The 25,060-nt window shown below is 38.8% G+C and overlaps 1 protein-coding gene across 1 annotated transcript in view; it reads left to right on the top strand.

Moving 5' to 3' along the window:
- The window catches only part of Fam241a (family with sequence similarity 241 member A), a 38,811-nt gene extending 27,572 nt beyond the window's left edge, over positions 1–11,239 (top strand). Inside the window, exon 2 of the mRNA XM_004626676.2 lies at positions 6,177–11,239. Coding sequence (XP_004626733.1) covers positions 6,177–6,422 — 246 coding nt within the window. The 3' untranslated portion in view covers positions 6,423–11,239. The remainder of the gene's footprint in view (positions 1–6,176) is intronic.
- Positions 11,240–25,060: the final 13,821 nt, after the last annotated feature.

Below are 25,060 nucleotides of genomic sequence, written 5' to 3'. Positions count from 1 at the left end.
GAGAATGAGTAGTATCTCTCCTAGAGCCTCAAGAAAGAAACAGTCCTGCTGACACAACTTCTAAAGTACAGAATCATAACATAGCACATTTGTTTTAAGTCAATAAATGTGTAGTACTATACTGATACCAGAGCAAAACAGTGTCAAAAATAGATACTGCCCCTATGGTGTGGGGCATACAGTACAGTTAGACAGTAATCAAATAATCACAAAGTTGCATTAGACCATAATGCTTTGGAAAAGCAGGGCCTAGTAGCGCATTAGAGATGATAAAGGTGGTGGAGGCAGCACAGTTGGGTGGCTGTAGTATGATACACAGGTTATAGGGGAGCTGTGTGTTGTGCTGCAACAATCAAAGCAGGTGTGTCAGTAGACTGTTATAAGATTATAGCAGTAGTGTAGGCTATAACTTCAAAGAAATTTATAGCAGGATGTGGGAAATGTGGAGGCGAAAAGAATAAACAATGCCTCAGGTTCTTGGCCTTCCCATATGGCCATGGATGGAGATATCATCTGCTGAACTAAGGAACCTTGAAAGAACATTTCTTTCTCACATCCCCCAGGCTCTGTAAATGCTACTGCAACGAAGTCTAAGCACTACTGAGTTGTATGCTTTTTTTGATGTCTGCATGAGGTAAACCAAACAAAAAAGCAAAACGCTTTCTTCTTGGGGTAGTTTTGTGTCACTCTATACACTCAGTCCATCTAACTATATCCATTACTCAAGCCATAGCTGAATGCAGTTTTCCCAATTTCTGTTTATTTGTAATGCTCTTTTTCTACCAAACCATCCCAATGTATCATTCTGATAAACTTTAAAAAAAAATAAAAGCATACCAGTTGATGGCATTCTTGTGATGTCTTCCACTTTATTAGATTGCTCTATTTAACTACAACAGTAAGGTGGCAAAATTTTAGTGTTATATCTAATTGATAGGCTCATTGTGCTGTTTTCTCTACTTCTTGTAACTTGTACATACAAATAGCTTCAGAAGAAGAGGGAGGAGGAAGTAGATGTGCAACCACAGCTTGCCCAAGCCTGTTTTGGAGATCCTTCAGCTCCAATCTCAATCCTACCAGCTGTTGGTGGAGAAACTATCACATATGTTACCAGGGGTCATATAAATACTTATTAACTAAGTACTGAAGAATAGAAGGCAGTAGAAAACATAAGATGGTAATTTTCAAAGAAGAGTCACAAGGCTAGTATCATAAGCATCTTTCTGAAACTTGTAAGAAGGGCAAATATGCAGACTCCAAGCCTCATCCTGGGAGGAGGCTCAGCAGTCTGCTTTAACAAGCCCTCAAAGGGAGCCTAATGCATACTAAAGTTTAAATACCACAAAGATAGCAACCACCAGAAGCAGCCACCACTCCTAGGACTGGGGCAGCAAAGAAAAGACAAAATTTACTAAAACTGAGAAGACTGAGGAAAGGCCCCAGAGTACTGAAACTCAGACTTCTGAGAACAGCTCAGGTTCATCAATACCAGAGTCTTTTGAATTTAGGGGCAGCGCCCCACAGACTAGGAAACCAGATAACGGAGGAGGAGGCACCCATGGTTATAGTGGGAATCTAAAGGCTGCATAGAGACAGGTTCTGTAGATGCTCAGAATCTCCTGAATGGCCACTAGCTGTCACTGCTAGAAGTAACTGCCATACCAAAGCAAGGAACTACTGATCAAGAATTGAGAAACCCACCCAAACTCAAAAAGACCAAAACACCTTTTTCCTTCTTCACCTGAGCAGTGTCTGTCTGTTCCCTTTACTGGCAAGGAGCCAGAAGCATTTGCAAAACTCCAAAATGTGGGGATATTTTTCATTACCATAATAAAATACCTGAGACATGCTCACTTTATAAAGAAAACAGTTTTTTGAGATCACAGTTTCAGATGATGAAGTCCAGGTGGCCTGGTAAGGGCTACCCTTGGGCTACCTCCTCAAGGTGGATCACATGGCAGGATCTTGTGCTGGAGGAAGAGATGATGCAAGGAGGCAGGAAGCGAGGGAAGCTAGGTGGGGTGGGGCACAGGCTTTCATAACAGTCCTCTTTCAAGAATTACCGAGGGGGACCAACAAGATAGCTCATCAGACTAAGCACCTGCTTAGGCAAGTGCAGGGGCCAGGATTAAATCCCCAGCACCACCGTGCCAGGCATGCTTGAGCCAGCCACTGAGACTGGGCAATGTGGCACAAGCCTGTAATCCTAGTGCTGAGGAGGCTGAAAACTGGAGGAGGATCACTATGAGTCTGAGCTGCATAGTGAGACCCTGTACCGAGTACATTAAAAAAAAAAAAAAAAAAAACTACTCAGGGTACCCCAGGAAACACCATAGTCCCTTGAGGGTGCACCCACAGGTACCTCCCAACACTGAAAATCAAGCTCCTGAAGGACAAACACAGAATTCAAGCCCCAGAACTGGATTTGAGGCTAAGAGAGAATAGCTTAATAATTGGCACAGTGGCTGCATATGATTAAGAGATAGCAGATAGTAAGCATTTTTTATATTATAATTGAGTATTCGTGGACATTTTCTGGGGCACTGACGCCTAGATAAGATTTTTCCTCTTACTATACAAATTCTTTTAAAGCTATTTGTTTGGAGGGTCGGCCAAATAGCTCAGTGCATTAAAGCACCTGCAAGCAGGCACAGGGACTAGCGGTTCAATCCCCTGGCCTGCTGGGCCAGCCCTGCTCCCAGGGCACGATGAGAGTGCAGTTGAGCCCGGGCGTGGTGGTACACACCTATAATCCCAGCTATTGGGAGGCTGTAAACAGGCAGATCACTAGAAGTCTGATCTAGTAGTGAGACCCTAAACACCCTGTACACCCTTACCTAAAAAAAAAAAAAAAAAAAAAAAAAAAAAAAAAAAAAAAAACCTCTTTGCTCCCATTAGTTTAATAAGATACATTTGGGCCTTGGATACCATTGGACAGGAAGCTGTGCAGGGCCCACCTTGAAGTCTACATCATTGAGGCTCACACTGACAGATCACAGCAGTCATAGCTGAGGATGGTTCAGTAGTAACAAGACATGCTTCAGCAAGCCAAGGCCCTATTTAGTCAAGTCTCTGAATTGGAGGAATGGACTACAAAGAAGTTACCTGGATAGAAATCTGGAGCTCTGCCTCAAAACAGGGGAGGGGCAGAAAAAGTTATACTGAAAGCAGGATAACTGACAAGAGAAACACAAACATGAGCCTCCACTTAGGCACACATCTTTGCGAAATTCCAGGAAACTAGAAAATGAATATAGGGGTGGGATACAACTCATTGGCGTAAGCACCTGTCACGCAAGTGCAAGATCCTGAGTTCAATCTCCAGTACTGGAAAAAAAGAAAAATAAAAGAATATAAGAGTTAGCTGTTTTCTTCATTTGTAAATCAGTGTTCAGCAGTGAAGGGATCAGTCAATATTGATTCTAAAGCAGTCAAACAAATTAGTGCTTTCCTCATCCTTGTAGGATGAGTACAGGCAGTTCTCTTATCTGTCAATCAGAAGGAACATTCCCTAGGCATTAAGTTAACAAGTGCTTATTAAATGATTATGAGAGGGGCTGGGGAGATGGCTCAGTAGAATAAGTGCTTGCCTGGCAAGCACAGGGCCTGAGTTCAATCCCCGGTTCCGCAAAAGAAAAAGATTTAGCTATTTGTCATGCCATGCCAGTTGCTGCTGTGCTGTCTCTAGGGTAGATGCTTGTTCAAAAAGAAGGGGGTGGTGAATGAAGGCAAGAGACAGGAAAAAGAATGTTGTGGGACTGTCCTGCTTCAAGGTTGTATATGGTTAGATTTTTGGACTTACATGCAAACATAAGAATTGTATAATTCTTTATGCCTATTTTTTTAAATATATTCTAATTTTTAAATGTTTTTTCATCATATGGTATAGGGACTTAAAGTTCAACATATCAATACTTGATGAAAGATACCTGTTCCATGTTGTGCCTAAGATGTTTGATATTCAGACAGATAGTGAGGTTAAGCTTAACAGCCTAGATTGTATGGTAATAACAATAAGCTTGTCTTCTGGAGGGTTAACAACCTAAGTTTGCAGACCAAAATTAGAGAAAAAGGAGGGCCGCAAGGAAAGCCAACGTTTTGGCCCTAGCCTTCCAAGGTCAATTAAGACTCAGAACATTTGAGAACTTGTACTGTAACGTCATGTAACTCAGTAGTGTCCAAAATTTTCTGATCAAGGAGATTATGGGGGCAAAGAGGAAAGTTATGGATGATGTAGAGTGTGCCTAAGGAGTGTCACATGGAGAGAAAACATTCTCTCAGGCTTTCACAGAGAGCACACTGGCCAAGCAATGGCCCTGACTCATCCACATGGCTGACACTGACAAAGGTTCTACATCTGAGGTACAGGATCTCAGGATAAAATCCTGAGGGGATTTCACTGACCTTATCAGGCCCAAAAGCTACAACTCTTGTTGCATAGGTCCTGCTTTACCTTGGTCTTAACCCTCCAGCAGAAAAGTATAAAAACGAAGTATAAGAAGTAAAGCCAGGGCCAGGGAGATAGCTCAGTAGAATAAGCACTTGCCTGGCAAGTGCAAGGTCCTGAGTTCAATCCCCAGTACCGCAAAAAAAAGAAGTAAAGCCATGCTGTTATGTTGAGCTGTAGGGGACTCAGGTCAACAATTTCTGACATTGCCAGTCAAATGGAAGACCCAATACTATTATGGGCTACTGGACTCTTTTAGAATATTATGTTGAGTTTACACACCTATAATATTCAAATAACAGAACTTAACAAAAAAAGGATACAGATGAATGTCCATTTTGTATCTGTATATTCAAAATGGTTGGGATAGATATATAGTTACATTCTCTTAATCAATAGAGGGATTTGTTCTAATAGTGTTTGTAAATAGGATATCATGTCCACATCTTGTACAGCAATTAACCACTAGGAAGAATGTATGCAATGTGTTAATTATTGAAACTGTCCTACCAATTTGGTTTGAAATGGTCTCATTGCTATTTTTTTCTCAATAAAATTATGGAAAAAAATAATAAGAAATAGTAAGAAATAGAAATGGTACAGAATTTCACTAAACAAGGTGATAGAAATTTAACAATGGCTGCTATGTTATATATTGTTGTCTTTGAAATAGTTATTCAGATGACCAGATATAAGCACGTAAATTAGTCAAAAAAATAAAAAGAAGAAAAAACAAAACAAAAAAGGGGGGAGGAAAAACATTATATATATATATATGTATATGCAAGAGAGTTAGGATAGATAAACAGCTCCTTTCTCTTAATTCACTGAGAATAAAAATTTGTACTAATATCGTGTAGACAAGATATGTCTGCATCTTATCCTCTAAATAACTATGAGAACAATATGCGATGTATTAATTATTGTAAATGTCCTACCAACCTGTTTTGAAACTGTTTCATGGTTATTTTATCTTTTTTCTCATTAAAATGAATAAAAATTATTTTAAAAAATACAAAAAATAAAATAAATGGTTATGAGGCTAGCCAAATAGCTCTGCAGATTAAAGCACCTACAAGCAGGCGCAGGGTGCGGGGTTCAATCCCCTGGCCTGCCCCACCAGCCCCACCTCCGGGGCTCACTGAGATAGCAGTTGAAACTGGGTGTGGTGGCACGTACCTGTAATCCCAGGTCTTGGGACGCTGTAAACGGGCAGATCACTGCAAGTCCGATCTAGTAGTGAGACCCTGTACACCCTGTAGACCCTTCCCTAAAATAAAATAAATAAATAAATAAATAAATAAATAAATAAGAGATTGGGCCAGCAAAATAGCTCAGTGGACTAAGCCTCTGCATCAGCAAGTGCAGGGGTCAGGGTTCCATCCCTGGCACCACACATCACGCTGGTCCTGCCCCCCAGGCACACTGAGCCAGTGATGGAGACTAGGCATGGTGGTGCATGCCTGTAATCCCAGCACTAGGGAGGCTGAAAACAAGATCACTACGAGTCTGAGCTGCACAGTGAGACAGTGTGCACACACACACACACACACACACACACACACACACACAGAGGTAAAAAAATAAGAAATACATAAATATTATAAGAAGTAGTCCCAGTATTTTTGAAGATAGGGAAGAACTAACAGGTGATAGCTGTTAGTTTTAAAGACCCTTACATAATTGCATTTTATGTTAATGTTTTGTTTTGTCTTTTTTCTCTTTGAAGGATTCTGAAGACTCACAAAACCATACTGCTGAGCCTGTTGCAGATGATTACAAAAAGATGGGAACACTTTTTGGTGAACTGAACAAAAGCCTCCTCGACATGGGATTCACAAGGATGTATTTTGGGGAGCGGATTGTGGAGCCAGTAGTTGTCATTTTCTTTTGGCTTATGCTGTGGTTCCTTGGCCTACAGGCCCTTGGACTAGTTGCTGTCCTTTGCCTTGTCATTATTTATGTGCAGCAGTAAAGCATGATCAACTGAATTGCTGGACGTTTGGTAGCCGTGTATGTAATAGATGAAGTTACATGTTTTGGCATTTTGGAAGCCAAAATAGTTTGACCTGTTTCTGATTGTGTGATGGCTGTTTTGTAATTACATTTCTAAGTGATTGTTGTTTAAAACTAAACTAAACTCTTGGTTATGACAAACTTGGACATACATTTTGAATATACATTTGCCTATTTAAAATTCTTATTTCACTCCTGTGATCTGTACCCACTTTTAGACATCTCTCACTCTGCTTCATCTTAATTAACACTACCAGACAGCAGGGAAAATAGTACATGAAGTTCAAGTCAAGAAATACAGTTTTTATTGAGTTCCAATAAAACACTTTTTAAAAAAAAAACAAAGGAAGTGAGCTCAAAAGTTTTCATTGGAAAGCTGCAGCACCCCCAACTTCATCAAATAATCCTGTGTTACTGGAGAAATATTTGTATTGCTATTGTCCCTGCTCGAGATTAAATGATGGTTATCATACACTACCTTAATTAGTGGTGAAAATGAACAAAGCTATCACATTTTCTAAATATTGAAAAGAATATGTTTATTATTACTAGGGAAAGTTTCAGATTAAATACTTTTTCTTAATAACATAGTATCTGGCCTTCGAGTTTCTTCAGTATATCATTTGATGTTTTCAATCATTTTGGTGCTAATTACTTTCTGTGAGTTTGTTAAGTCTCGGAAGCTACGTCCATGGCTGGCTGCACCGTGTTAATACATAGTTTGTTGTATCCAACAGGTTGCACATTTTTCCTAGAGAGACATTTTCAGTGTATTTTTTTCAAAAACTAATCTTTTATAATTTTTATAACAATTGTTCTAAGATTTATAACAACATATTTACTTTCTTAACGTGACTTTTTCTCTCCCAAAAAAAATTGATCTATAATTTACAGCTATTTTAAGAAAAACTTCAGATTATTTTTCTTTGATATCTGTATTGGAAAGTACAGTAGCATAGTATAAAATCAGATCCTTAAATTTGAACCTGCACAGCCAATGATGATATTCTTCCAAAACTAAAGCTGAATAAGTACTTGGCTAGCCTATTATAAATGTGTGTTAATTCAGCAGTGTAAGATTTTATATTGAATAACAAGCATTTCTTTACACTTTAAAAATAGAACATGACTTTAGTGATATTTTTGGTTTGCCTAGAGAACCTAAAATCTTTACACGTCCAAGAACAAAAGAGTGGTAGTTAAGATAATTATCTAGAAATCTAAGGAAAATAGGCAGTGGGCATTTTTATTTTTGATATGGCAATAGCTAAATCCTATAAAAGTGTTTGCTATTCTACTTTTTAAGGTTTCTATCCAATCCCGTTTTTAAATGTATTCTGTGAGTTCTCGGTGTCTTCCATTCTGAAGAAGAAAATGATAAAAAAGAAATCATTTAACTTGGATTTCTAAAATCAGATAACCCTAAACACAAACACCAGTCAGGGGAAGTAAAATGCATTTTACATTTGTAGAGATACAGACCTTTTAAAATTTGACTTCTAAAAAACAAGACTTTGTACTATATCATTGTATTTTTATTAGGTTTACAATATTTTTATAAACTTTATGAGCTTAGTGTAAGTGCAGGTTTGGAAAAGTGTTTTCATTTGTACAGTAGAATTGCAAGGTTTTAAATAGAAGTTGTGAGATTTTTTAATATCTGCGTAAAAATATTAATGAGTATGTTCTTTTTTAATGCTACCTGGAATTTTAATTTCTCTTAGGAATGAAAAAAAAGATATAGTAGACAAAATAGCTCTGGTTCAACCAGTGCCTATGGTTAAAAATATTTCACAAGTGAATTCTAATATTATTATTTAGTATGCTGTCAATACTGTGCATCTGCACACTGGTGTTAATAGGGTATTATTAAATTATAAAGAAACAATGTGTTGCTGCTCTCCTTTGTACATATGTTTTGGGTTCATGTAATATACCATCAAAGTTTTGGTCTAATATAAAAGATTTTGTTTATTGGAGGAAGATAAAATATTTTCTTTAAAGAAATATATAGATTGTATTGTACTTAGGTCTTGAAATGAAACTTAATTTCTTTGGTTCATGGTGTAAGAAGTTAGAATGAAAATTATTCTCAGCTATTTCAATCTCACATATAAGCAAATTCAAGAAACTGTTAAACTGCTTATGCACAAGCAAATAGAAGGTACAATGCTAAGGTCATTAGATTATTAATGTATACATCACCCATAGAGTGCCCTCAGTTGAAAGGGAAAATGTCAGATCTACAAATAAGCTAGTCATGAAAAAATCACTTTCATTAAAGTAATACCTCAGCATTTTGCAGAGTGTGATACCCTCAGGTTTTGGCTTCTATGTTCCAAGTATTTTCCCATACTGGTGACCAGTCAGGCCATGCTGAGTCCCTCTCTGGCACAGAGCCAGCTTGTATTAGCTTGCGAGGGCCATCTGTACATTTTTCCATCCTCAGTGACATCAAGTTAATAGCTTAAATTGGCAATGGTGGGAGTATTTACAACACAACCAACTGGCAAACCTTCCAGGTCAGGCTGTTTTTTCCTGCACAGCTAGTTGTTGAAGACACATTACTGCTTAGCCCCCAGGAAACCACAGACCCATCTTTACTCCTGTGGATAAGAAAAGAAAAGAAAAAGAGATATCTTAAGCAAGTAAGTAAATCCCTACTGACCCACCCCAAATGACCTGGATCTTTCCCACATGGAGGTTAATGGACCATGCTTGCCGTCTGAGGCATCTCTATTTAACCATGTTTAGTCAGAGAAGACTCCAGGGTCATCACTGAACCATAGTACATAAAAGAGCATTGGTGGGCCAACAACACAGACACTGACACAAAAGAAGTAGACTACAGAGGACAGTGTAAGTGAAGGCTTGCTGTAATAAGCTTGCATAGGCAATGTCAGGCATTGGGCAATCAAGAGCTGTTTGTAGATTAAATTTTAAGTCATTTTAAAAATGTTTATTGATTTCAAGTTATTTACAGTACTCTCTATACCAGTGCATGGCTTCACAAGGTTAAGGAAGAACCAAACAAATCAAGTAAGACTTTCATATCTGTTAGTACCTTTAGTGCTAACTTCCAAGAATGTAACACAATATACAAATTCATCTTCAAGATTAGTAGCAGGGGGCTGTGGAGATAGCTCAGTGGTCTAAGCAACTGCATAGGCAAGCACAAGGACCTGGGATTGATCCCTGGTACCATATGCCACTCTGGCCCCACCCTGGGTGCGCCAAGCTGGCCACCAAAGACCAGGTGAGGTGGTGTATAACCTAGAACCTTTTTAACTCCTTATTTCTCTGCCCAACACTTAATATTTGGTGCTTCCTGGGATTCAGTCCAACACACCTAGTCTGCCTCTCTGTTTCAAAGCATTATATAGACTAAGATCTCTCTATTCAGTTGCTCACCCAACGTTTGTACTTGGTTATCCTATGATACTTTGAATTCAGCATGTCCAAAACAAGAGCAAAGCATCCTTCAGCCAAGTCATTTTCTATGTTGCCCTTCTCAGCTAATGACACAATTCTGTCCACAATTGCTCAAGAAGGAATTTAACTCCTGTCTCCAACATGATCACATATAAACAAATGCAGTACCAAGTCCTATTTTATTTCTAAAAATGTCTGATATCTTTCTGCTTCTCTTCACTCCCAACATCACTGAGTCCTTACCATAATCATCTCACCTGGAATCTATCACAGAATTCTAAATGATCTCCCTGCATTTATTTTCTACTGTATAATTATAGTAATCTTTCTAAAACATGACTCTGATTATAACTATTTTTAATAGTCTTTTTGTGCCACTTTGATAAAGCCCTGGCTCCATAACAGTTTTTTACAAGGTTAGTCAATAACTAGTTCTTTTCATACCTAATCTTTTTATATTACTACCCCTTTCCAAGAGCCAGCTCTACTGAAAAGAATTTTAGTTCTTTGTAATAAGTATGCTTTTCTACTCTGAGAACATTGTACATGTTATGCTTTCTTTAACCCCTCCCTATCAGACTAACCAACAACCCCACAGCCTTAAATCTGGACATCCAGTTTTGGTATTTCATTATGTACTTGGTTGTCCATGATGTGGAATCCTGTGCTTTCCCTATTAGCATGTCACATGCTATACTGAAATGGTTCATTTGTCAGCTCCTGTATTAGACAGTGGACTTCAGAAGAGCAGGAACATGTCAATCATGTCCATAATTGCATTCCTAGTGCCAGGCACAACACCTGATACATAATAGGTGCTCTAAACAGTTGTCAGATGAGTAAATCAACTTCGTTTATTTGTGTTCTCTCTATGGTCCATTAACAAAGAAGATCTAGACTTGGTTGTACTTTTGAACTCTTAGATTCCAAAAATATTGTGCATAAAGAAAGTGATTTGAAGTATACATTACCATGTGTAAGGTTTATTCACTTTTAATGGAAGAAATTTGCTGCTTGCATGTATATATCACATTGCCACTATACACTTGCAATTTTAGGAGAAAATGTGTTTTCTGTGTCATGCTTGGTTGATTCACTATTGCTCCAAAAAGGATATTTTACAGTATATTTGGTCACTGATGCTACTAAAATTTCATATTTTGCAGTAGACTTTTTAACTCAATTTTAATTTTGTAAAAATCTTGGATGCAGGAATTCTTATATTTCTAAGGTATTTTAAGCTGCAGAATAAATTCACTGTCCAATAACCCACATTTTACATGTTACGTACCATGTATATGAAGTTCTTTGTTATTCTTTCTAATAAATATGCTCTTACATCTCTGGGTGTCTCTCTGACTCCTGGTAGTATATTCTACTAGTTAGTTCAGAGTTGCCACATTGTTTGGAAATTTCCAAAGCAACAAAATACCTGAGGGTCCATGTTTGTCTGCTTTTCTCATCCTCACTGCTAGAATTGAAAGCCAAGGCCTAATGTGTGTATCTGCCCCCGGGGCAAAAGAGAAGAAAGAAAGAACCTTTGCCTCCAAGCTGTATTTTTTTTCTTTCTGGCATCTTTTTTTTTTTTTTTTTTTTTTGGTAATGTATTTTAGGGAAGGGTCTACAGGGTTTACAGGGTCTCACTACTAGGTCAGACTCCTAGTGATCCGCCTGTTTGCAGCCTCCCAAGAGCTGAGATTACAGGTGTGTACCACCACGCCCAGTCTCAATTGCTGTCTCAGTGAGCCCCTGGGACAGGGCCAGCATAGCAAGCCTGGGGATCAGGCCCCTGGCCCCTTTTTTCTGGTGTCTTAATACCTAATTTAGAATTGTTGAATGAACTCTGAAGAGGCTTGCCAAAATCCAGAAGTAGTCATTCAGATGCCTACTAAATTTCAGTTATGTTTTCAACAATTGAAGTCTTCTCATTTAACCTTTCATCAACTTAGTTGGTATTCTTTGCCAGTTTTCCAAAACACCATAAAACAAAGTTAACTTTTGTGTGTGTGTGTGTGTGTGTGTGTGTGTGTGTGTGTGTGTGTGTTATCAGAGATCAAACTCAGGACTCTGCACTTGCCAGGCAGGCACTTAGATCACTGAGCTGTCTCTCCAGCCCAAAATAAGTAAACTTTTATCATAAGACTATGTTTTTATTTGATATACTTCATTTGGTATATTTTTGTGGAAGTTTTCTAGTGGAAGAAAAGTCTATCATTTACTTATTAATCCCATAGTTGACTTCTAACAAAATCTTTAAGTGACTTTTTTTTTTTTTTCCCCTGGGAGAAGAAAGCTGTGTTTGAGGCAGTGGTCCATCTACCAAATGGCTTTTTTCTGGTTTGTTATGATTGCTTCTGTTAGTATGTTTTCCTGGTTTTAGGTGTGCAATATTAAAAACAGCCATTTTTTTATTTAACATATATTCTGTTTTGTTTTGTTTTTTACTTTATTTTATACAGGGTCTTGCTATGCAGTTCAGATTCATAGTAATCCTTCTGTCTCAGACTCCCCAGCACTGGAATTACAGGCGTGCGCCACCACATCTGGTTTCTGGGCCAGCACACTGCATGCAGAAGGGCAGGGCATATGGTACTGGAGACCAAACTTGGGTCCTCATGCTTGCCAGGCAGGCACTTAGACTGCTGAGCTATCTCCCCAGCCCTGTATTCTGTTTTTAAATGTACAAGACTGTATGTTAGAACATCTCATCAAAAGTCGATGAAAAATTAAAAATGGAAAACATACTCATTGGATATTGGCCTTACATAAAACTATAATGACCACCTTATGTTTGACCAAGGGGCCGAATATATTCACTGGAAGCAAGATAGCTTCTTTAACAAATGGTGCTGGAAAAAATGTTTTCCCACATGCTGAACACTAAAACTAGATTCATGCCTATCACCATGCACTAAACTAAAGTCAAAATGTATTAAAGATCTAAATATTTAAAAAACACTAAATCTATTAGGAGAGAAAGTAGGTAGATTTCTTAAAGACATAGGGATAGGCAGAGAGTTCATAAACACCAAACTGCACAGGAAATACTTCAAAGAATCAACTAGGATCTCACTGAAAGATTTTGCACATCAAAAGAAATCACTAAGAGTTAAAAAAAAAAAAAACACAAAGTGGGAAAAAAAAATCTTAACCAACAGTCACTCAGACAAAGGACTTCTATTGAAAATACATAAAGAATTTTTAAAAATCAGGTCCCTAAAATTCAAAGACCCAATCCAAAAATGGGCCTCTGAGATGAATACACACTTTGCAGTAGACAAAACACAAATGGAAAATAAATATATGAAAAAACGTTCAATAGCACTGGTCGTTTGAGAAATGGAAATAAAAACAACACTGAGATTCCATCTCATCCCCCAAAAAATGGCTATCATAAAGAAATCAACTAGTAACAAATACTGGAGAGGTTGTAGAGAAAAAAGAACCTTTCTCCACTGTGGGTGGGAGAATAGACTGGTACAACCTCTGTGGAAATCAGGGTGGAGAATCCTCAAAAAACTAGGATTAGAGGTCCCATTCAGACTAGCCTGGGGACTGCAAAAGTGGAGCACCAGGCCAGCCTAAACTGCATAGTAAGGCCCTGTCTAAAAAAACAGTCCTATCAAACCCAGGTACTCCCCTTCTTGTTATTTTTCCAGAATTTAAATACTACAACAATATATGTGTACCCATGTTTATAGCAGCACAATTTGTCATAACTAAATCTTGGAAACAACACAAATGCCCATCAACTGGGGAATGGATAAAAAGCTGTGATTTTTTATTCAATGGAGTATTCACTCAGCTATAAAGAAAGATAAACTTGAGGCCTTTATAGGTGAATGGCGGCAACTAGAGGCTATATTCATAAGTGAACTAGATCAGACCCACATTTACAAACATCATATTGTCCCCCTAGTATTAGAGCCTGAAAGAGTAAATAAAATCTGAAAAGTACAATAGATATAGTAAAAAAGGAAGTGCTCAAAAGAAATGAAAAATTGGGATGCAGGAAAGGAGAAAAGAAAGAAAAAAGGGAAAAATTGTGTATATAAACAGGATAGCTAAGAGAATTTTTTTTTTTTCAAAACTGTGGATTGAACTCAGGCCCTTGCACATGCCAGGCAAGCACTTATTCTACTGAGCCATCTCCCCAGCCCCATAGCTAAGATGATTGTACTACTAATTTCTATCAATTTTATGAAGGGAGCAATTAATGCTTAAAATTTTTATTCTGACCTGTTTTACATGTTTTTATCTTATAATCTGAGCAAGTACCTTGAAGACAACAACATGCCATATAACAGCCATTGTTGAATATCTATCATTTTGAATTGGTTTTTTTTGAAATTGTGTATCATGTCTAATATCTATTATTTTTATTCTCTTTAAAACTACAACAATAATTTTTTGTATTAAGTGAAGCATTTATTTAACATGAAACCAGAGACTTTTAAATATTTGTTTAATTTCCTTTAAGTGAAAGCTTACATGAATATCCAACAAACAGATACTTCTCAACTTACAGCATGGTTGCACCCTGATAAATCCAACAGTCAAAAGCATACTTAATACACTTTCCCAACAGAACTTCATAGCTTAGCACCATGGTACCCTCTACAGTGTCTGATGCTCACCCACATGGTGGTGGACTGATACCTATGGCTGACTGCTGCTGCCCAGCATCTAGCCCAGAAAGATCAAACTTCAACTTTTGAGGCAGGCTTTCTACTACTGAAGACATGTCATTTATGCCACTGTAAAGTTGAGAAATTGTAAATGGAACCATGGAGGTCAGGACCATCTGTACCTAAAATGAGAAGAGGAAGCTCTGTAATTGAACTTACTCCAAGTCAAGCTCCCTGGAAAGCTGACCTAAGAAGGTAGTCTCAAGCATGCACTGGGCCTACGGTCTGTACTTTGGGCAGAAGCAAGGCTGGATAGAGAAGGTTAGCACAGAGCAACCTTGGAGGTGTTCTGAAACTATCACATGCTGGGACAAGCAACTCTGTTCTGCCAAAAGCAATTTTCAGAGAGGGCTGACAGCCAGAGGTTATCATCTAGCAGCTATCACAGTACATTTTCAGCCCCAAAGGGAGGATCTAGCAGCACAACTGCATCTCTTATGGTCCTTGCTCTTTTCCACCTCACCCTGCATAGGAGTGCAGGAAGGAAAGGATAGAGAGGCACAGACCTGAGATCATTACGGTCAGGGACCACCTCCCCATGAGGAGTGTCATCACTGTGTACTTCAAACATGGACCCACAAAAATAGTTTTTAAAATGAAAATGACTAAGCCACAAACTCATTGGTTAAGAAGGCCTTTGTTTTGTTGTTCCTGGCCCCTCTTCCAGGAAGCAGGTCTTCAGTTGTGGTAATACATTAGTTGACTGATGCTATTAGGAATAGGTAAACAAATGATTCTCCTATTTAAAAGGAATTGTTTAAAGGACTGGGAAATCTCTAAGACTTCAGGTACATATTGCCCAGACCAACACTGACGCTAACAAGCCTGTCAAACACGGCCTCACAAGACATCTGATCAAACTGTTATCCTCCTAGCACAGCATTGGAGCTGCACAGGCTCAAGCCTAGAAGAAGAAGATGTGTGTTTCTATGCTCCGCTGTGTGCTTCCAGACTCCTTTTGCAGGTCCCAGAGCAATTTGAATCCTCAAACTTCTGGAGCATGTTTGAGATAAGATTTTCAGTGGCAGAGCAGAAGTCACTTATAAAGAAATCATGTCCTGTGCCCCCCGCCCCAGCATGCGATTGCAACTGATATGTGACTTGGAAATTTGGCCCCTGATCATGGCTTTCCTATTTATTTTTAGCACAGAGGATCTCAGCAGCCAGATTTGGTAAATCAGCAGACTGTTTAAAAGAGCTTTCTTTAGTCTTAGTCCAGAATGCATTTGGGGGCCCCTAAGAGTTATTTTTATCCCTGGATTAAAAACTCTTCGGAGTGGGCAAGATCAAGCAAGATGATGGCCCTAAGCCAATTACATACTGAACCTATAGCTGTGTTCGGGCACGACTTTCCCCTCTGTTTATAGGAAAATAGGACAGTGTCCAAACAAGCTTTCAGATAAAAAGATCTTTCATGTCACACTCAAATGCAAGGCTTGGTTGTTAGTTCATGACTTGTAGGATTTATACAGATCATGCCTATATCTCTAAATTCTTTATTCAGTGGTAATTATTACTGAATAAATCATTGCATATGTTAGCACAGTGCCTTGCCTCTATGAACTTTCCCAAAAAGTAACTATTATTAAATATAAACATTCACACAAAGAGATGACTTTTTCCTTATCCACGGAAAGCTCACATATTGAGCGCTATAAAAGCTTTGATTATTTGGTTGTTGCTGAAAGATAGGCAAATGCGAGGGAATTCTACAACAATTTCTGTTTCTAATTTTTTTTCATGTCTGAAGTCCTTCTGGATTCTCTTGTTAACTAAATCCTTAATGCTTACTGTCTTAAAACAATCAAAAAAAGAAGAACTCAGAGAGTTAATGCACAGAATTAAAATGTGCTCTGTGCTATTTGCCTTACAAGTGCTTGTTTTTGTCAGGCACTTACCACAATACCATGTGTTTTATGTTGCCCCCTTTCCTTAGCAAATCTAGGTGCAAAACCACACTCAGCAATACACACATAATTCTGTCGGTTTCAACATACGCAAAATGCTATCAATTTTGAAGGTATTTCTAACACTGACCACACTGCACAGACTAAGCGTATCATGGTACATTCACAGAATCACATCCTCACCTTGCTTTGTTTTCAAAGTGAATTCTCAAAACTAACCCATTAGTCCATTACATTGTTTTTTCAATACACACTTACAATATTTGACCAGATAACATATGATTCTACCAATGTAATGCCTGCTCAAAATGTAGACATGGGGATACATTCTGTATATACATAGGTCCCATATACTGAGTAAGGTGATTAACATTTAGCATTAAACATTATTTGCATAATCTTATTTTTAGTCTATAAAAACATGTTAAATACATATTATAAACCTAGTAGTCTCTCTTTCTTCCAGCAAGCCTGCAATTACATTGTTCTGTCCTGAATTTCTCTTCCATATTTCCTTGCCTTTCAAGTAATTCTTCCTGCATGAAGAGTGGAAGTTTTTCAAGGTCCAATCTCATTTCAAATCAGATGTTTATGGATATGAATTTTTATGAAAAGCTATAGCTTATCTTTAGTGCCATCTCTTAGAATATTTTAAAACTGGTTCTTCCACATTTTACGGAACTCTCAGGCTATGTTTGTAGATATTTGTATAAGACATTCAAATGCTGCTGGTCTTGGCCAAACACACCTCTCCTTAGGCATGTCTTCCTGTTTGGAGTTGCCAGAGACACTTCTCGAGCATTCCAGGCCACCTGACTGCCTGATCTTCACAAACACCTTCCTCTGCCTTGGAAGACCACGGAGCTTTTCCTTCCCTTACCCTATTTTTGACACCCAAGACCATTACGCAGGCTTCCAATCTGGCTTGAAAATCCCAAAGGCAAGAAAAGAGCCATTATTTGTGGAAATAGGAGGAAGACCTAGATAAAAAGAAAAAGAGCTTGGTGTCACTTGTTTTAGATTACAGATACTTTCTTAGCACCACTTCCTGCTTCTGGGTGGTGCCCCCTCACCTCTGCCAAATCAAGCAAGACAAAGTGCTGCTAAAACTACTCTCTAGGTAAGTCCTGGCTCTTTGTCAGCAACTGCCAGAAATGCTCACACCAGAAAAATGGGAGCTCCTATCAGAGGTTCTGTTTCTCCTGATGTTTACTGCTCTCTGGTTCTATGTAGGCTGTGTTCCTAGAAGAAATATTCCCATGTAACCTAATCTTCAGAGGAAGCCTCAGGAATGGACTCAAGACACTGAATTTTTAATAGATTTGGACATACAATCATAAAAAACTGAAATAGAATTTGCTATGAGATGCCATCTGTTGGCAAATTTTTTTTCTTTAAATACAGAACAAGGGACATCAGTATGAGTTCATCTTTAATTTAACAAAGATGCAAATGAATAAAGACAAATAATTACAGAAGTGCATGTGTGCTAAGGATGAATTTACACAAATGTATTTCCAAGAAGAGAGGGCCTAGAAGCAATAACATTTCAGCAGTGAGAAGCCTACCCGGCCCCAGATCTCTGTCTCTAATATCACTCTCCCTTTTAAAAAGCCAAGCCTCCCAGAAGAAATGGCTGATTCTGGTGCTGGGCAGGAAATACACAGAATGAGCCTAACATATCTTATAGTGACAGGAAGTGAAAAATGCTAAAATCACACACACACACACACACACACACACACATGCATTCATATTCATGGGGTAATAAAATCCAATGAAAGAATGTGCAATAACCAAAGCTAGAACAATCTGAATAGCAAAACATATAGGTAGTACAAAACAAAAAGTATACATGGAAATAAATCATTGCATAAATAAACAAAAAAGAGCACACAAATTTCCAGATCATGTAGGTCCTGACTCCCCAAAACAGTGGAGCCCAACTCCCCACTCTCTAAGGGTTGGCCTTTTCTTTTCAAAGAATACAGTGTGGGAAGAAACAGAAGGAATAATGTGGTTGTTCAGCAGCCTGGAAAAAACTATCTTGGCTGGGTCACCACATGCCTTGATAGGAGATGAAGAGAATGCTACCTAAATTCACCTCTCAGAATCTACAACCCCAGGCAACTTGTGAGAAAAGCATCACAAACCCTCCCCAAAATGGTCACAGTCCTTCAAAATCAGTCTGAGATACTGTCCCAGACCAGTGAGGACAAAGCAGACATAGAGATTGCACGCAATGTGTATCCCAGATACCATCCATGATCATGTATCAATATCGGCTCACTACAAAGGCAAGAGTGGCTGGGGAGATAGCTCAGTACAATAGTGCTTGCCTGGCAAGTGCAAGGTCCTGAGTTCAATCCCTGGCACCACAAAACAAAACAAAACAAAACAAAAAGGAAAACAAAGGCAAGAGATTAACAACAAGATCAACAGGAACACTTTTATCATCATTACTACTTTTATGTAAATTTGAACCTAGTACAAAATTAAAACTGTAAACAAAATAATTTCAGTGAATTCCATTTGAAACCTTAGTCATATCAGTAATAACATTATCTCTTTTTCTATAAATGTAATTTTTCTTGCTAATGACTTTTATTTTCTCCATCTTCTTTTTATATTGTATTTTACATCAATATTATGGGTTGTGGCCAGATGGCTCCCCAAAGCTTCATGTGGTCATAGGTAGGGCTTTTGCAGAGGTGGCTGAAACTAGAATGTGTGTTTGGTTCATGGTTCAATCCTGGGATTAAGGGCAGGTAATTACTAAATCAATGCACTGATTGGTTTGGCCCCACCCTAATCCAGGTATCCTGTGTACAATATAAGGCACAGGAAGAAGCTTGCCTTACCCTTGCTGACTTGCTTATCTTTTTGCTACCTTCTGCCCACCACAAATTGTTTTCCTCTGCAATGCTTTTTTGTCACAGCACACTGCCTTGGATCCAGTGGATAATTGACTGAAACCTGTGAACTGTGAACCAAATAAAATCTTCCTCACTTCTGGGAAGATGGTAGAGTGCTAAGCAGCACAGAAAGAGCCTCTCCAAACTAGAGTGTCAGGGGCTGGTGAGATGGCTCAGTGGTCTAAAGCATCTACTTAGAACAAGCTTAGCAAAGCACAGGGACCGCGGTTCAATCCCCCAGCACCACATGCCAACCAGCCCCGCCCCCTGGTGGGCTGAGCTGGCCACACACACAAAAAAAAAAAAAAAAAAAAAAAAAAACTAAAACAAACTAGAGTGTCAGGGCACTAGAATATAGCAACATGAGGAAGAGAAGAAAGAGGGAAATGGGAAATGGGTGCGTGGGACCCAGGAAGAATCTGAAGCAAGAATTGAACCCCAATAAAGAGAGAGACTTCAACAAAGAATAAGGAGGGGGCAGACAGTGACTATTGGGGACCCCAGAGGCCACCATAGAGAAATGCTCCAGTGGAACAGAGTAATGGACACAACAGACTGCGGTGGTTGGTGAGTTGTTCAGATTCAGACATCCCTCAGGAGAGGTCAAATGGCTGGCAGCCATCTTAGAGAGGGGCCAACTGAGCTCAGAAATCAGGACAAAGGCCCAGTGAGTTAGCTCAGCAGACTATTCTAGCACCTGCTTTGGCAAGCACAGGGACCAGGGTTTGATCCCCAGTCCCACATGCTGCTCCGGCCCTGTCCTCGGGGTGCACTGAGCTGGCAACTGAGTCCAAGAAGAGTGGTACACACCTGGAATCCCAGCGCTGGGGAGGCTGGAAACAGGACGATCACTATGAGTCCAAGCTGCATAGTGAGACCCTGTACCAAATGCATAAATGAAAAAAAAAAAAATCAGAACAACCCCAGGCTGGCTCTGTTTAGTGAGTCCCAGTGTCAAGGTAAGACTGCTGAGTTCAAACCATCAGGAGGCATCTGGAGTGATACAGGTTGAACAAATCAGGTTCCTGTCTCACAGCCAGAAACCAGTATAAACCTCAATGGAACTGAGAGTGCAGGTTTATAGGACTAGCCACTGTTCCACCATTAAACTTTATAGTGGAACTATGGATGTCTGGGGTTAATTAACTCAGATCTGGATTCTGTCTGCCCATGTTATCTACCAATGACAGCAGTGACACACCTTTAAGTAGATTTTGTTTCTTTCTTTTATTGTTTTTGTTTCTGTTGGGTTTTGTTTTCATATTTTTATAATTTTATTGAGAAACAAATATCAATGAGACAGTTTCAAAACCGATTAGTAGGACAGTTTCAATACTTAATACACTGCATATTGTTGTCTTAATGGTTATTCATTGTACAAGATGCAGACATGACATTCTGTCCACAAACACTATTAGAACAAATCTTTCTATTCATTGAATTAAGAGAATGTAGCTGTATATCAATCCTAACTACTTTGAATATACAGATACAAAATGGTTGTTCATTCGTATCCCCTTTCTTTGTTTAGTTTTGTCAGAGAAAGGTATTCCATTGTCATTTAAATATTACAGGTCCATGGGGGGGTTGGGGAGATGGCTCAGTAGAATAAGTACTTTCCTGGCAAGCTCAAGGGCCTGAGTTCAATCCCCGGTTCCATAAATAAATAAATAAATAAATAAATATTATAGGTACATGAATTCAGCAAAATAGTCTAATATAGTTCAGTAGTCCATAATAGTAGTGAGTTTTCTGTAGGACTGGCAATGTCAGAAGTTGTTGACTTGAGCCTTTTACAGCTCAGCATATTAATATGGCTTTACTTTTTATACCTTATTTTTATACTTTTCTGCTGGATGGTTAAGACCAAGATAAAGCCAGATCTACATAACAAAAAATTTAGCTTTTGTATCTGATAAGTTCAGTCAAATCCCCTCAGGATTTATCCTGAAATCCTGTACCACAGTTTGTAGATCCTTTGTCAGGGTCAACCTTGTGGATGAGTCATGGCCATTGCTTGACCAATTTGCTCTCTGTGAAAGCCTGAGAGAATGTTTTCTCTCCATGTGACTCTCCTTAGGCATGGTTATGTTTTTCTTGATTGTTCTGTTTTTATGTGAGTCTGAGCATATATTCTAATTCCTTTGTTGTTCTGTTCTGTTTTTCTTTTTATTTCTTCCTTTTCTCTTTCTCTCTTGTCTTCCTCAACAGTTTCAGAAAGTTTGGGTAATCATTCTTTGACCTCAAGCCTTGTATCTAATCTGTTCTTCCTTTATTTCTCTACTTTTTTCACCCTCATCCCTTTTAAATTTTCTCTCCTTACAGTAAAATCACCATATTGAACTATACAGTTTTCTGATTTGCTTTAGATTTTTTTATGTAACTACAAATCTAGTTAATACACTTAAAGGTGGCAAATTAATAATTAAAAGTTTGTCATTTTCTAAACTGTGTTTAATGTTATTGTTATTAACAATTGTACCACTTTAACCAAAATGATAGAACTGCTCTAAGCAGTTGTTCTTCCTGGTGTACTGAGATTGCGTAAGGGTCATAACTAATATTACAGGCCAGTGCCAAAGAATCAGGGGTTGGGTCAAGTAGGCAGCAACTTCTCATCCCCTATAAACTGAAGAGATAGGATCTTGCAACAGACTCAAAACCCTAAAGCCCGCCATACCTGGAGCACATCTCTGAGTAGTCATTTCCTGAGGGTTCTAAATACCAGAAGAAAAAAAAAAAAGCTAGTCACCATAATCAATTTACAGAAATTAAACTAAAAAATATATACATAGAAAATGAGAGGGCCTTAAACATGATACAACCCCAGACTTCTAGTTCACCAAAAGCAAACCCAGGGGCAATGAAGTGGACAATTCAAAAGGCACCTACTTGAACTTTCTATACTAGTAACAGTGGAAGTAACAAAGCAGATGAATGAGGCTCCACAAAAAAAAAATCAGAAATAATTTCTCAGATAATTGCAGAGATGGTGAATATAACAAAAGACACATAATACTGACTATAAAGCAGATACAGATTTTTTAAAAATAAAGCTTAGGATGTGGAGAGCTTCCTGCTACCCTGCACCAGTGGGACCAGTCCCAGCCCAGGTGCAGCGTGGGCTGGACCCTCTCCCACCCACTTGGGCCACCCCGCACCACTCTGCAGCACCTCCCCTACCCCGCCCGCCGAGTTGCTGCATTCCAGCAACCCCCAGACTAAGTCCTAGCCCAGGTCCGGTGAGTGTGTGGGAGAGCTTCCTCTTCCCCCTACTTCATCTTGCCCCTCCAGGCACAGCTCAGGCCTGGCATACACGCCTGAGGTGTAACCCTGCAGCTGCAATCCCTGCAGAGAGTGTAGAGGATAGATCCACCAAGCTAGTCCAGGAGCAGAACATCTTGCCACAGGGGCACAACAAGTTCACCCTCAAGGGCAGCAGCGGGAAGGAGCTGAGCACAGCAGCCAGACCCAAGCCAGACACAGCTGGATAAGTCCAAACTTTGTACAGCTGCACCTGAAATTCAGTACGTGCGAAGGTTATAACTACAGCAAAGATCTACAACAAAGTTCAGAAGACATGGCTACACAAAATGACGAGAAGGAACAAAATGCCACCTCAAAACCCAAGCCCACCCATAACAAGTGCAAAGGACTCTAACACAGAAAAAACTGGAAATCACACAGCTGAAAGCAATGAATCAACGACTTCTGAAGTAAAGAAACAGCTTCACAAAGATATAGAGGACCTCAGATTGGAAAAAAAAAGAAATCCCTGAATTAATAACATCTGCACTAAAGAATCAAATGCAGAAATATATGGAAGAAACCCAGTGCCCACCCAGAACAAGTGCGGAGGTCACTAGCTCGGCTCAAATGCATGAATTAATAGCATCGATAGTAAATAAGCAACAGCAGAAAGATATAGATGAAATCAGAGCGCAATTCTTTTCTGAAATAAAAAAAGAACTCTCAGAACTCATAGCAGCTGAAGTAAAGAAGCAACTACAGAAACATAAGCAGGAAACCCAATCTGAAAAAAAAATTGCAGTAAAACAATTTATACCTGCTTCAAAGAAGATATTGATAAAAAAAATAGAAGAGATTAGAAAAATGATGGATTCCATGAATGAGCAATACAGGAAAGAAATAGATCGCATGAAGCAGTCAAGGAGATATAGAGGAAATTAAACTCTCAATCACAAGCTTGCAAAACCGTTTAAGTGAATGTGAAGACAGAGTTTCAGATCTTGAAGATGCTGGTGTAGCTAGTAAAAAGGTAAGAAAGGATCTCTTAAAAACAACGAGGATGCAGGAAAGAATAATCCATCACCTGCAAGATGATGTAAAGATGAACAATGTGAGACTAATAGGCATCAATGAGAAAGAAGGAGTCAACACAAATGACATTAAAAAATATGGGCAGAAGTAATAGCAGAAAAATTCCCAAATATGAGGAAACAATCTGACATTCAGGTAACTGAAGCATACAGAATGCCAAGGAACCTCAACCCAATGAAAAACGCATCGAGACATATAATAGTCAAGATCCCAGAAAGTCAGCACAAGAATAATCTACTGAAAGCTGCTAGAGAAAAGAAGCAGATCACATTCAAAGGAAAACCCATCAGAATTAAGGCCGACTTCTCTTCACAAACCATGCAGGCAAGAAGAGCATGGAGCAGAATACTTTAGGGCCTCTATGAAAACAAATTCCAGCCTAGATTACTATACCCTGAAAAACTCTCTTTCAAGTTTGATGGAGAAGTGAAATACTTCCATGACAAAGAACAGCTAAAGAATTTCACGATGACAAAGCCAACCTTACACAGGCTACTGAAAGATATTCTAGAGAGGGAACAAAACGATCAGAACTCCACGAATGAGATTGGAAGCAACCAACTAAATAGGGTAAGCAATTAAACACAGGAGAAAAAGGAGTACACGACAACAGGTAATAAAATGGCAACGTAAGTCAATACATCTCAATTCTAACCATCAATGTAAATGGACTCAATTCACCAATTAAGGGAAATAGACTGGCACAGTGCATTAGGAAACAAAATCCAGCAATATGCTGTATACAAAAAAATACATTTAACGCATAAAGACATTCATAGGCTGAAAGTCAAAGGATGGAGCACAATACTACATGACTCAGCAGCTCAGAAAAAAGCAGGGGTAGCAATTCTATTCTCAGACAGTCTCAATTTCAAACCAACAATATTCAAGCGAAATAAAGAAGGCCACTATATACTGGTTAGGGGAAAAATGCAAGAGGAAGAGGGAACACTCATAAATATGTATACACCAAACGCGGGAGCACCCAACTATATAAAGCAAATCTTAATGGGCATGAAAAATCTTATATCCAATACTACAATCTTAACAGGAGACCTTAACACACCCTTATCTCCAAAACATAGGTCAACCAGACAAAAACTTAGCAAAGAAATAACAGAACGGAAACAGAGTTTGAAACAAATGGACTTGGTGGACATATACAGAGTGTTCCACTCAAACACAGCTGAATATACATTTTTCTCAGCTGCACATAGGTCATTTTCTAAAATAGACCACATACTGGTCCATAGGTCATGCTTAAGTATATGCAAGAAAACAGAAATTATCCCATGCACATTATCTGACCACAGT

This window comes from Octodon degus, unplaced genomic scaffold (assembly GCF_000260255.1).
Source record: "Octodon degus isolate 3935 unplaced genomic scaffold, OctDeg1.0 scaffold00016, whole genome shotgun sequence".
In the NCBI taxonomy this organism is placed as follows: Eukaryota; Metazoa; Chordata; class Mammalia; order Rodentia; family Octodontidae; genus Octodon; species Octodon degus.
Note: the sequence above shows the minus strand (reverse complement) of the source record. Positions and strands in the feature narration are given on the sequence as shown.